Source organism: Atractosteus spatula, chromosome 1 (assembly GCF_055471065.1).
Source record: "Atractosteus spatula isolate fAtrSpa1 chromosome 1, fAtrSpa1.hap1, whole genome shotgun sequence".
Lineage (NCBI taxonomy): Eukaryota > Metazoa > Chordata > Actinopteri > Semionotiformes > Lepisosteidae > Atractosteus > Atractosteus spatula.
This window is the reverse complement of record NC_142706.1, coordinates 10,929,847-10,942,239: the sequence shown is the minus strand read 5'-3', so window position 1 is coordinate 10,942,239 and position 12,393 is coordinate 10,929,847. Positions and strand designations below refer to the sequence as shown.

The following is a 12,393-nucleotide window of genomic DNA, read 5'->3' as shown; positions in this document are numbered from 1 at the left end:
TTTTATGTATCAGGTCTGAACAGTGTTTCGGTAAAAGACAGACTTGTTTATTGTTTTGCGGGGGAACCCGAATGCATCTGCACGCTTTCAGCTGGATTCCCGATTTAGTTCACTGCTGTCAGCACATTAAACTCGTTTGGGCCACTCCGCTTTCGGATCTGATTGTGTAACGACGTACAGAAACAGCATATTTTGTGTGTTTGGCATGTGAAATACAAAGAGACCATAGTTGTAGAATCAAACCATCAAATAAGTCCTATTTAGTTTTAAAACTGTACTGATCAACTCAGATTTGAAGTATGTGCCTACATATCCCTATAGCAGTGAAGTTATACACTGCCGTGTCCATTAGTCGGCGCTGTCACTTTTTTCCTGAGGTGGGACTAGAGGTTTGTTTTTAACACTTGGGATGGGCGGTTCAGTGTACCGTGTAAACAGACAAAGAAGCGAATTCATAAAGTTTTTTCACATTAGTCTCCGATTTCCTCCCAAAAATAACACCCGCCTACATTTCAGACTAGTCCGAATTTTATTAGAAGAAGAATTTATCAGCCTCTTCGCATTAAAACGTGATGGATGATTGAGCAGTACCAATAACCGTTCAGTAGGTGTACAATCAACACTTGGGGGCATAGTGTGTGTACCGATTGTAAAATGTGTGTTATTGCGTGTTCAGAAATGTATTATCGAAGTTGTCTTGGATAACACCGATTCTCGAGTGCTCCCGGGGTCCTGCGAGTTTCAATAAAAACAAAATTGACTGGTGCGTCTAAAACTTTTCTTTGTCAGTGTGAAACCGCTCGAAGACTTCAAGAACAACTTGAAATTGGTCCAGTTAAATCATTAAGATCCGAGATGCAATAAAAACCACGGTGTGGGGGGGGGGTTCCTTGGTTATTCTGTTCCATATTTTAAGGGTGTACAACTGCAGCCGGCATTTTGTCACAACATGACACCGTAGGTGCGGAAATGCTCAAACCCTGCGTCCCAACTTAAAAAGCGCACCCGGGGAGGGTTTTGGAGCGGAGACATGCACGCAGAAAGTCGCGCCCGCCTGCAGTTTTTCGGGGGTCCTGCACTGCACAGCGGGCGTAGGGGAAAGAGTCCGTGCGCTCGTATGCGCGGCAGTACGGTAGCGGGCCCCGGAAAAAAAAAAGGGGGAAGTTTGGGTTGACGTCACTCGGCGGAGAGACTCCCGCCTCTCTCGGCTCCCTGACGCCCCCCCCCCTCCCCGCCGCCCCCCCTCGCTCCGCCGCTGGGTGGCGCTGCGCCTCCGTTCTCACCCGGGGGGACTCGAGAGCGAACGGGACCTGCCTGCCGGAGCTTTTGTTGTTGGGACTGGAAAACCACCTCAGACCCGGCTCATGCGCTAGCCACGGCACATCCATGAGGTAAAAAAAAAAAAACAACACAAAAACACCGGCTTGCGGGGGCTCTCGCTTTAGGAGCAGGGGGGGGAAAAAGCAGCCCACCCCCACCAAAAAAAAAATGTCTCGATTTTTCTTCCCCGGCGGTGTCCCCCGAGCAGGCGCGTGCGGGGAGGGAGGGCGATGGTGCCCTGTGTGGGCAGAGGCAGAGACTGCGGAGCCGAAGTTGAAGAAAACAAACAATAAGTAAATTAGTGGTGTTTTCCCGCAAAAAAATTAGAAGTTGGCGGCTGTGCCACGGAAATAAGGCGGCGAGACACCCGGCGCTTCCCCCTCCAAGGCTGGCGTAAGGGGCCAAACAGCGCCGCGTTCTTATTTTTGCCGGTTTTTTATTCTTCGCTAACGTGTGTAATTTGAATAGTTTTGCGGCCTAACGCCTAGGCCCAGTATTTACCAGGACGGTGCTGGCTGGTGAGCTCCCTCGCTGCCTGCCCGAGCGATTTGGGGGACCGGCGCGGAAATCTCAATCGGGCGCCTGTTGTTGGGGGTCGGGTGCGGGAGAGTGGATTTTTGATCACGTTTCATTGTGAAATGTTTACTTTTCTACCCTAATTGGTCACCGAGAGGGAATGAAAGAGGGACCCGGAGCTGCTTCCCGTCTGGGGCTTTTAAGGATGTTTTTCTTTTCTCAGGGAGGGGGTGATCCGCGGTTCCGGGGCTTGTGGAGAATCCAAGGGGCCTTCGTTGGCTTGATAAACCGTGTGTTGTTTCGTTTTGTGGAGGGGGGGGGGGGGTGAGGCTGAAAATGGGGTGAAAAGTGCGGTACATTCGTGCTGGTGAACTTTTGTTTTGTGACCGATAGAGGCCAGTAGCGCGCTGTGCAAGAGACGCCGACAGCATGGAGTTCCCGCAGCAGCCCAGACCCGCAGACGGCAAGATCACCTACCCGCCCGGGGTGAAAGAGATCACCGACAAGATCACCAACGATGAGGTCGTCAAACGGTTAAAGGTAAGCACTGGGCCTTTTCCGGCGTCTCGAAGAAAATAAAAGACTGGTTCAGCCTGCTTGCTCTGGACTACATCGCAAAGACTACATAATTACATAATGCAGCATTATGTACACGTGTGGAGAGGATTTCTTAATATACATGTCCATTTTTAATGTGGAAGTACTTATTTTTCTCAGGCAACACACTCTGCAGATGTACACGTTTGATAGTAAGAGGAGGAATCGTTTGCAAAAGAGTAGACAGCTGTCTGCTCAGGGAGGTCAAAGGTACTAGTGAATCTAGGAGTTTCTATGAAATATCAGCAGTATTATCCTCCCACCGGTACTGAGCTTGTGTGTAGAAATAAAGAAGCCTGTATACTATATGTATAAATGTCAAATCACTAGAGCCCGAACATTTTAATCAACGTTGAGTCTTTTTCCACTTTCCCGCATGAGCAGATTAATTACGTTGTAATGCTTTTTTTCCAATTGGAAAGCTTTCACTTGCGACAAAGGCTGCTGCTGAGAAATTACTGTCGTTGAATGGGTGCTTCGGTTCGGTTCGGCTTACTGTCATGTGCACAAGTGTGATGAAATGCTTATTTGCATGTACTGTATGCTCCAATATAAAGACATTAAGGAAACACCAAAAAAACATAAACGCAGAACAGCAGCAGCAGCAGCAAGTTAAATAACATACAACTTAAAAAACCATCAGTGTGAGCCCGGGGTAGGGGTAGAGTTCAGTAATCTGACAGCTTGTGGGAAGAAACTGTCTCTGAATCTGCAAGCTTGTGCCTTTATGCTCCTGTAACGCTGACCTGAGGGAAGGGGGGAGACAAATGAGAACCCATTAGCGATATTTCCATCCTTCCTGAAACAGCGAGTTGTGAAAATGTCCGAAAGAGAGGGGAGCTATACTCCGATGATGGACTGGGCTGTAACACCTTCCGGTCAGACAACGAGCTGACGAGCTAAACCACTCGGCACTGTGTGTTGAATGTGCTGTGTGGTAAATTCTCTTCCCGGCCAGTGAAGGTGTCTGGGTGGACGCGATCGTGTCTCTGCACGATTTAATAGTGACTGAAAACGGCAGTCGTATGAACCACCTTTACTGGGGTTTGCTCACAAAACCACTTGAGCTGAGCCTGTTTGGAGGAGTGTTGCCCGGTCCTCTCTCAGCCAGGTTACCCGGAGTCTAGGGCTGCAGGTGGCTGTCATGGCACCCAAGGGGGCTCCCACGGAGAACAGGAAGGAACCTGCAGTAAATCTTGGTTAAACATTAAGAGTGCAGGACCTTTGCTGACCTGTTGTTACTTCGGGAAATAGCTGTGTACATGTGTATATACTGGGCCTAGTTGTGCTGCACCATGTGATCAGGTGCTACAAAGGCTTTGCCTTTATATCGATCTTATCATGCGAGAGAATCTTTGAAGCCCTTGACGTACAGGAGGGGACCTGCTTCATCACTGAAGTGCAGCACCCACCTGGGACACGTGACTATGCACAGAGCAGGGCAGGTGGATACGTTTTCAGGTCCTTCAGCTTAATTAAGGAGAGAGCTTGAGGCAGGCAACATTGTACAAGGCCCAAGCAGAAATTATCCATAATCTGAGGGTTAATGCCCCCCCTACTTTCAGAAAGTGCCCTGAGTGTTATTTGGTAAGGAGATGAAGTCTAGATGTGCACCTGTCTCAAGAGTTGTGCAGTTCTCTGCTCGTGGCTCTCTGAAACTCATGTTTACAACTCGGCAACCACGAGGCTTAATATGGTGCAAATATCAGGATCTTCTCTACTGATGGGTGTCTGGGGATCTGCTCTTGTTCCATTTTATGCACCTAGTTTGCGTTCTCTTCGACTAAACTGTTTTCAGATCTTTTGCAGAATTTTCCCAATTTGTCTTGAAAACGCTAGTATGCAACCGGAAAGCTTGTGCCTGTTCATAGCTGTGTGTTTTGTCCGTCTTCATTAAGAAAAGAGTTACATTTCTCGTAGCTCTTTGAAGGCACTGCAATGAGGCTTTTGATAGGTTTCGGTTGTCCTGGTAAATTAGAGGCAGACCCAATCAAGACCTGTTAGATTTTGAGTTTTTTAACACTGGACACTTCGGGTCTGGCTCATTTGTTTGAGTTTATAGCAGGTAGTGTTTTCCAGTGTTGTAATAGTGACCTCCATGAAATGATCATTCAGATTCAGTGCAGGGTTCAGTTTTCTTTTTTATTTGAATTGCCATTCCAGATGGGTAACAACCTACCGCCGGCGTTTTGCCCGGTAAATAAAAGCAGGAAGTGATGGTTATTTGTATTCGTCCTGGACTCCCTCACTAGGTGAATCCTATTTCTCTCCTGCCATGAGCGTTTTTTCCAGCACCGGTTCTTGCACCTGCTCTTTCGGTTTAAGAGCCCTTCAGCCCAGTTTGTAAACCAGAAAACCCCTCTGCGTGCTGGCAATGAAGATTTCACACTGCTCTGGGTCAGCAATGCTCAGCCCACTCCCCTTCCTACCCATTCCAGTGAATGCAATGCAATGCAGTGCCTATCACCTCTTTAATTCTCCTGCTTATCAATGTAGTAATGAAGGAGCCAGTTAAAGTGGAATTCTTCAATGGGAGGGGCTGAAGGTGCTCCGGTTTGAATAGCTGTGCAAAGCGTTGTGGATTTGTTGGCCCTGATTATCGAGCAAGTGGCCTTCGTGCCACACGATTAGACTGTATCTGCCAGGCTGGTCTCCTTGCACTTACAGTTTATTGAATCTAGAGTAAGGTTTAAGTTATAACTGAATAAACGGGGCCATGGGTCCCTTGTGGCTGGTCCCAAGAGTGGCTTCTGCACTTCAATATTGCAGCGATAGATTGTGGTGAGAGACTTGCAATCGAGCACTCAGCTGTCTTGACATTGTTCCACTTGTATTGTTTCAGCCTCGTATATATTGCCACCTATACACAGATGTCTGCCTCAAAAAAAGATTCGTTATCATATTCATTGTTACACTGCTACTCAATAGCAGTGAACAGCTGGCAATATCAATAAAAACAGCAGATGAGAACGTGTCTTATAATAAAAATAGCAGACTGTATAGTATGCTGGTTAAAGGGTAAGGAAATAAAACTGGGATGTGTTACCACTAGGCATGTGTTGTTCAGACAGATCACAGCCTACAAGACATCTAACTAACTTTCCATTAATGTTTTTATCAAGAGTGGTCCAAATCAATTTTTAGACATTCTTCCAGCTGGGCCTTTTACAGAAGCAATCTGAATGAAGTACTTGCTCACGGGGACAGTGCTAACCCATTGGATTTGAGCCCTACCAGTCCAGGATCTTATCCCTAATCCACACTGATGCCTGAACACAGCATTGTAGTTTATGCATTCCATACAATACTAAGAAATGGGAGTTGAATTACACGTTTGTAGATGTGATACCAGAACAGAGACACTCTTTTAGAAAACAATCAGTGCACTGGTGAATAAAAAATAAAACTGCTTGTATTTTCATTGGTAAACTCAACAGGCACACGTGTGTTTTCCAGAAAACAATAACATGGTGTGTTTGGGGGGGGGAAACTAAAAGGATCACTCTGTGTCAGTTCAGCCAAGCATGTAATTACTTGATTTATTGATTAATTAATTAATTATTGATTGTCTCCTGATAAGGAATATCATATTTTGGTGTTCACCCCAATTTTGAGTTTGTGGGGTTGCAGAAAACTGCCAAGCTGTTTTTAGAGCTACAATTTGGATGAGACATAAAACCGAGGTCCTGACTCTCTGTGGTCGTTAAAAATCCCAGGGTGTTTCTCGAAAAGAGTAGGGGTGTAACCCCACCGTCCTGGTCAAGTTTCCCACTGGCCTTTACCAATCACGGCCTCCTAATAATCCCCATCTGTGAATTGGCTTCATTATTCTGTTCTCCTCCCCACTGATAGCTGGTGTGTGGTGAGCGTTCTGGAGCATTATGGCTGCCTTCACATCATCCAGGTGGGGCTGCACATTGGTGGTGGTGGAGGGGAGTCCCCATTACCTGTAAAGCGCTTTGAGTGGAGTGTCCAGAAAAGCACTATATAAGTGTAACCTTATATAAACCTTAGTTTTTCCAAGGAGGTCTCCCATCCAGGTACTGACCAGGCTCACACCTGCTGAGCTTCAGTGGGTTGCCAGTTGTGAGTTGCAGGGTGATATGGCTGCTGGTAAAAAAAAATTAGCCTAGTCAGTCTGACTTGGCAAAGGGGAAGAAAACAAGCCCCTGGAGAAAACGATTGTGAGCACAGAGATAACCAGCAAAATCCGAACAGAAGGTGCACCAGTCCAGAAATGGGTGCAGGATCCAAGAGCTGTGAGACTGTAGCGCTGGCTACCATGCCAGTCCTGTAAGTTGCATGTAGGAACTGAAAGATGACTCCAGCATCCCAGTGAGGAGAACATCAGCGAGACCCCCCCCCCCCCCCCCCGCACTGCATCCTGTGTTGCTGTAACACCAGGCTAATTTAGCGATGTTCCTCATTCTGGATAAGAAATTAAAGGATTAACAATTTTCAATGCACTTGCATTTGAGCAGAGCAGGAAGGGTACCCAGGGAGAAGAAGTGGAATGTAAAGATTACAAGTGATCTCCTTCGGGTGGATTAAAAATTATTTCTGCCAGCCAGGCCTTATCCTTCCCTTTCATCATCAGATACAGTATAATTTTGGGGTCTTTAGAGGAGGGAGTGAAGTGTGAGATGGGGCTGCTGTAGCTCTGCACATAGAGCATGATGCATCTTAAAACACAGAGAAGCTTATGAAACAGTGGCAGTGTGTGAGAAGGAACTGTTTTTTTATTTTATTTCATTTTTACAACTAAGGATAAGATATCGCTAAGGATACCAGTCATCCTGGTTTCTCATTTGTCTCCCCCCTTCCCCCTGGTCAGCGTTACAGGAGCATAAAGGCACAAGCTTGCAGATTCAGAGACAGTTTCTTCCCACAAGCTGTCAGATTACTGAACTCTACCCCTACCCCGGGCTCACACTGATGTTTTCTTAAGTTGTATGTTATTTAACTTGCTGCTGCTGTTCTGTGTTTGTTTTTTGGTGTCTTTATATTGGAGCATACAGTACATGCAAATAAGCATTTCATTGCACTTATGCACATGACGGTAAACAGAACTGAACTGTTTTGTGAACTACTGAAGGCAGCTTGCCATAAAATAAGGACTGTGACCAGTCCTGCCTGATGCAGTTTTGACCTGGCGAGGCGATCAGGACCCGACCTGACCTGACCTGACCTGTGCAGGTTTCCATGCAGTATTTGAGCTTTTCAAGGACGCTACTTCCCTTTATAACAGCGGGCTCTTTCCATTTCATACTGGTCTTCCTAAGGAAGACGGCTCCGTGGGAGAGATGGAGACCCCCATGGATTATTTGGGGGGGGGGAATGAAAGGGGGTGCTCCAGGAGGTTTTAATCTACGCTTGTTGAGCTTTCTGAGGAGCCAGGAGCACAGGTCTTGCAGGCGGCTCAGCTCTCCAGTTGGAGTGAAGCACAGCAACCCCGCCTCCACCCCTTCCCATCCCCCTTCCTCTCTCCCTGTTGGCTGGTGCTCAGGCTGTGGAGGGTTTATCAGCCAGAAGAAAGATCCTCTGGGTCCTAAAGCCCTCCTAATAAGGGTAATGATTCACCCAAGAGTTATCCTTAGGCTGGGGTGAAGCCACAACCACTTGACAATGAAAAATCAGTTTTCTGAAAAGCCCGACACCGTGAGTAATCGGGCGTAAAGAAAGGGGGAATATTTACCAAATCCCTACTTTGCTGAGCCCCTGGCGGGGTCCTCAAACTGGTTCTGAAAGCTGGACACAAGGAGCTTTGGCTCGTCTGAAACCTCTTGGCTAGGCTGAGGAATTGCCAGTGCGCACAGTTCCCTGCCGCACTACCATCTGCCCTCTGCCGTGGTGGCACACGTCTGCGCAAGCAGGTGAATTAGGCCCTGGGCCGCAATGCTTAAAGACCAGGATACTTGTTCCTTACCACGAGAGCTCGTTAGAGGGCTATAATGCATCAGTGAGCAGTGTGCTGTACTGTGGTGCTTTCAGGAGGAATTTAGCTCTCGCACTACGGTTTTAGGACTGAGCGCTTCCTAGACAGTGGTGGGGTAAAATAACCGTCCAGTATATGAAGAATTGTGTTCTAGTTTAAAGACACTGGCAGCAGTTTACAAATCTTTTTTTTAATACTTTCCAGAGTAAAAGAACTCTTTTGGAGATGCGGGGTCTGTTGCCTGTGTTTGTGGACGCAGACCCCAGCGAGACGGCCACAGCTCGGGCGCTCTCGGCTGACACCGGGTCCATGTGGAGTCCAGTCCGGCAGGGGTTCCCAATACTGGTCCTCCAGGCCCTCGTCCCTGATGAGCTTAATTACCCCCTTGAAGCTTAATTGAACGAACAAGTTGCTTGATAGAGATTAGTTTCAATTTTTTTTCCTACAAAAGGCAATAATTAAAAGGCATCCTCTCAACAGGTTTAGGATCTGAAAACGATTCGAATTTATCCTACTGTTAAGTCAATTAAAGATTCAGTTGTGTGATTAAGTGCTTGGTTGGAACGGGAACCAGCAGGCATGTTGGCCCCCAGGACCAGATTTGGGAACCCCTGAGTTAAGACAGGAAACACACAGTGCAATGTAAGACTTGCTGATTTTAAACTGGTTGGTTCCAGCAATCCTACTGTCTTTGGTTCAGTTTACAACAGTCCATGACTTGACTGACTGACAGCAGAAGATTAAACGGTTACGTTTGAGGATGTTTTTGATTGTAGGAAAGATTATGACTGTGGTGTACAGTTACTTTTGTCTGTTTAGTCTGTTGATTGGGCGCTGAACCCTAACTGGGGAAAACCCTTGTTTACTAGCTCAACTGTTACAGCTGTTGTCTTTAAAAAGACCGTTTGCAGGATTGGATCGTCTTTGTGCTTCAATCATTTCGTTGTTCTGCCATCTGTGTTTAGAATGAGTTACAGCACAAACTTTTAACTGGATAAGTTTTTATCTGGGGCATTTTTTAGTCACAGGTTTGGCTCGGCTGTGCCTGACGTCTCCACCTTTTGGTATTTGTAGTTTTAGAACCAATTTGATCAGCCATCATAGGTAGGAACTATATCACCTTGCAACTCACAGCTGGCAACCCACTGAAGCTAAGCAGGTGAGTCTAGTCAGGACCTGGATTGGAGACCTCCTGGGAAAAACTAAGGCTGCTGCTGGAAGAGGTGTTTTGAGGCCAGTAGGGGGCGCTCACCCTACTGTCTTTGTAGGTCCTAATGCCCCAGCATAGTGATGTATGCAGTATAATGCCCTATTATACCATAAAAAAGTGCCGCCCTTTGGATGAGACGTAAAACTAAGGTCCTGACTATGTGGTCATTAAAAATCACAGGGCATTTCTCTAAAAGAGTAGGGGTGTAACCCCGGCGTCCTGGCCAAAGTTCCCACTGGCCCTTACCAATCATGGCCTTGTTATAATCCCCATCTATGAACTGGCTTCATTACTCTGCTCTCCTCCCCACTGAGAGCTGGTGTATGATGAGTGTACTGGCGCACTATGGCTGCCATCGCATCATCCAGGTGGGGCTGCCCATTGGTGGTGGTTGGGGGGAGTCCCCATTACCTGTAAAGTGCTTTGAGTGGAGTGTCTAGAAAAGTGGTATATAAGTATAAGGAATTATTATTACCCATCCATCCTTTTCCTTGCCAGTTTATCCAATATAGGGTCGCAGGTTAGCTAGAGCCTACCCTGTCAAGCGTCGGGAGTAGAGAAAGATGCACCCTGAGCAGGATGCCAGTCCATCCCAGGGCACACACACTCGCACCCGAGCCAGTTTTACAGAGGCCAATAAACTCAATAGTGTGTTGACTGTAGGGTGGGGGGGGAATAGAGCAAACCACTCAAATAGCACCCGAAGACCAGAATTGAACCCTGGACACCAGCACTGCGAGACAGTAATGTCTCACAATGTCCCACTGTGCTTCCCCTGATTAGATCAGTTCTTGAAGGATGTTTCTACAGTCTGGTGGTTGCGTTTTCCACTGCAATGATGACGCTGGGCCAGGAGACCCCTTTGTCTAGTTAAATATAGGGCTGATCGAATGTACGCGCCTGTCTGTCTGCCCGCCAGATGGTGGTGAAGACGTTTATGGACATGGACCAGGACTCGGAGGACGAGAAGCAGCAGTACCTGCCACTGGCCCTGCACCTGGCCTCGGAATTCTTCCTCAGGAACCCCAACAAGGACGTGCGCCTCCTGGTGGCCTGCTGTCTGGCTGACATCTTCAGGATCTACGCTCCTGAGGCGCCCTATACCTCCCATGACAAGCTCAAGGTACGCTCTCCCTCGCGGTTTCAGCTGGCGAACAGCTGCAGCCGCAGTGTAGATGCCCTGTTTCTGAAACAAGGCAGTTCTCGGATTTTCTGAGCAGTGCCTGGTCTAGGTTTGGGAAACACTGTGTAGACGCTGGTACAGCTACAGGCGTACTGATGTCTCTAAAGATGGCACACAGCATCATGGCATCAGAAACCAATTTATTAGACTGTTCTAGATACTGGCCAGGGTGATTGTTTTCCTTAAACATATTGCTCATTCACTGCTTCAGCTTACTGTACGTCACTGTTTGAATATACACTTTTACCTCATTTTACACAGGAGTTCTGTTCCTGGAAATTCCTGTGGTGGGGAAAAACCGCTTGTAGAGAATAGTGATGATGATGCTTATAAAAATAGCCCCTACTTTCTTCTTGAATGCACAGTACTTACAATACAAGCCAATGCAACACATCCGTTTTGCTGCCTTTTCTGAGTAGGATTCTCTTACCGAAGCCGAATATCCAGTTATTTTCGAGAAAGTTGGTTTGTGAAGCAAGGCCTTGAGTGCACTGAAAGGCAGGGAGATACCAGCGCAGAGGCTAGGGTTGGGAGCCTGTTACTGCAGGCGCACTTCATCAAAACAGAAAAAGAAAGCATGAAGGGCTTGAATATTGTATAAGGTAATTGCTTGATGTTTCCAAGAGATGCTTGTGTCCTAAGTGTCGGATTTTTAATCCGTGATGCAGTGAATTAGAAAGCGTGTTCTCAGAGCTGAGGAGATTCTTATGGAATTGTTGCACCAGCCTGCCCGAGTTTTGCAGCAAGAAACGATCAATCCAGTCTTGGACCCCCTGGTGTAATGTGGTTGCATGGCCATGAAGGGAGACCCCAGAAGGCATTGCTCGGGTCCTGGCTCTGGGGTACCCAGGGCTCCACAGTTCTGGTCACTTGACCGTATTGTTTCTCTCTCTCTCTCCAGGACATTTTCTTATTCATCACACGGCAGCTGAAGGGGCTTGAGGACACCAAGAGCCCCCAGTTCAACAGATACTTCTACCTGTTAGAGGTGCGTCCAGGTGACACCACGTGTGCCCGTTCTCTTTTTCAGGCTGCACACGAGGACCACAGGGCTGAGATGAAGCTTAAACTGAAGACGTGTTAGAATTTTTATAAATCCTACTTTTTGATTTGGTTATTTTCACAATGATGTTTGTTGCTTATTGACTATCAGTCCTTAAGGGGGGGTTAAAGGCATCATTGTACTTATAGGACCAGTTTGTATCACTTTTGTTCCAGGGTGATTATCGAAGCTGTACACTAAACCTGGGTTACTCAAATTACAGCCCTTGCAGTGCACTTACTGTAGAGTTTTTAAGCAGCTCCTTGATTCTTAAATCCAGGCTTAGATCAATATCCTGATTTCAGTTCTGCACTGCGATTGAGAGCAGAGAGGCTGCAGTTTTATAAATGTGTTGGATACAGGAATGGTCAATGTAAGTGTGACATCAGTCTCTTGAGTGTTAATAGTGTTAATGCTGGCATTTAAAAGGTGTCAAGTGCAACAGAGACCATAGAAAAATATAAGTTATTTATATATTTATCTATCCCAAGAGTCTTTTGACAAGGGACTCCAAGGGTACAAAAGTAAATCCTGTCAAAGTACTTGTACAGTGTCTTTGACAGAGTGCTGTACTTAACAATCAACACCAA

At 46.8% G+C, this 12,393-nt stretch overlaps 1 protein-coding gene across 3 annotated transcripts in view; it reads left to right on the top strand.

The window, feature by feature from the left end:
- The first annotated feature begins 1,285 nt into the window (after positions 1-1,285).
- The window catches only part of pds5a (PDS5 cohesin associated factor A), a 35,283-nt gene continuing 24,175 nt past the window's right edge, over positions 1,286-12,393 (top strand). For 2 of the 3 annotated variants that reach the window (XM_088909084.1, XM_088909391.1), the window contains exons 1-4: positions 1,286-1,391; positions 2,230-2,376; positions 10,498-10,701; positions 11,663-11,749. In XM_088909084.1, the coding sequence (XP_088765210.1) occupies positions 2,266-2,376; positions 10,498-10,701; positions 11,663-11,749 (402 nt within the window). In that variant the 5' untranslated portion in view covers positions 1,286-1,391; positions 2,230-2,265. Of the gene's footprint in view, positions 1,392-1,545; positions 1,714-2,229; positions 2,377-10,497; positions 10,702-11,662; positions 11,750-12,393 lie in introns of those variants that run through there. The other variant, XM_088909244.1, reaches the window with a different exon arrangement.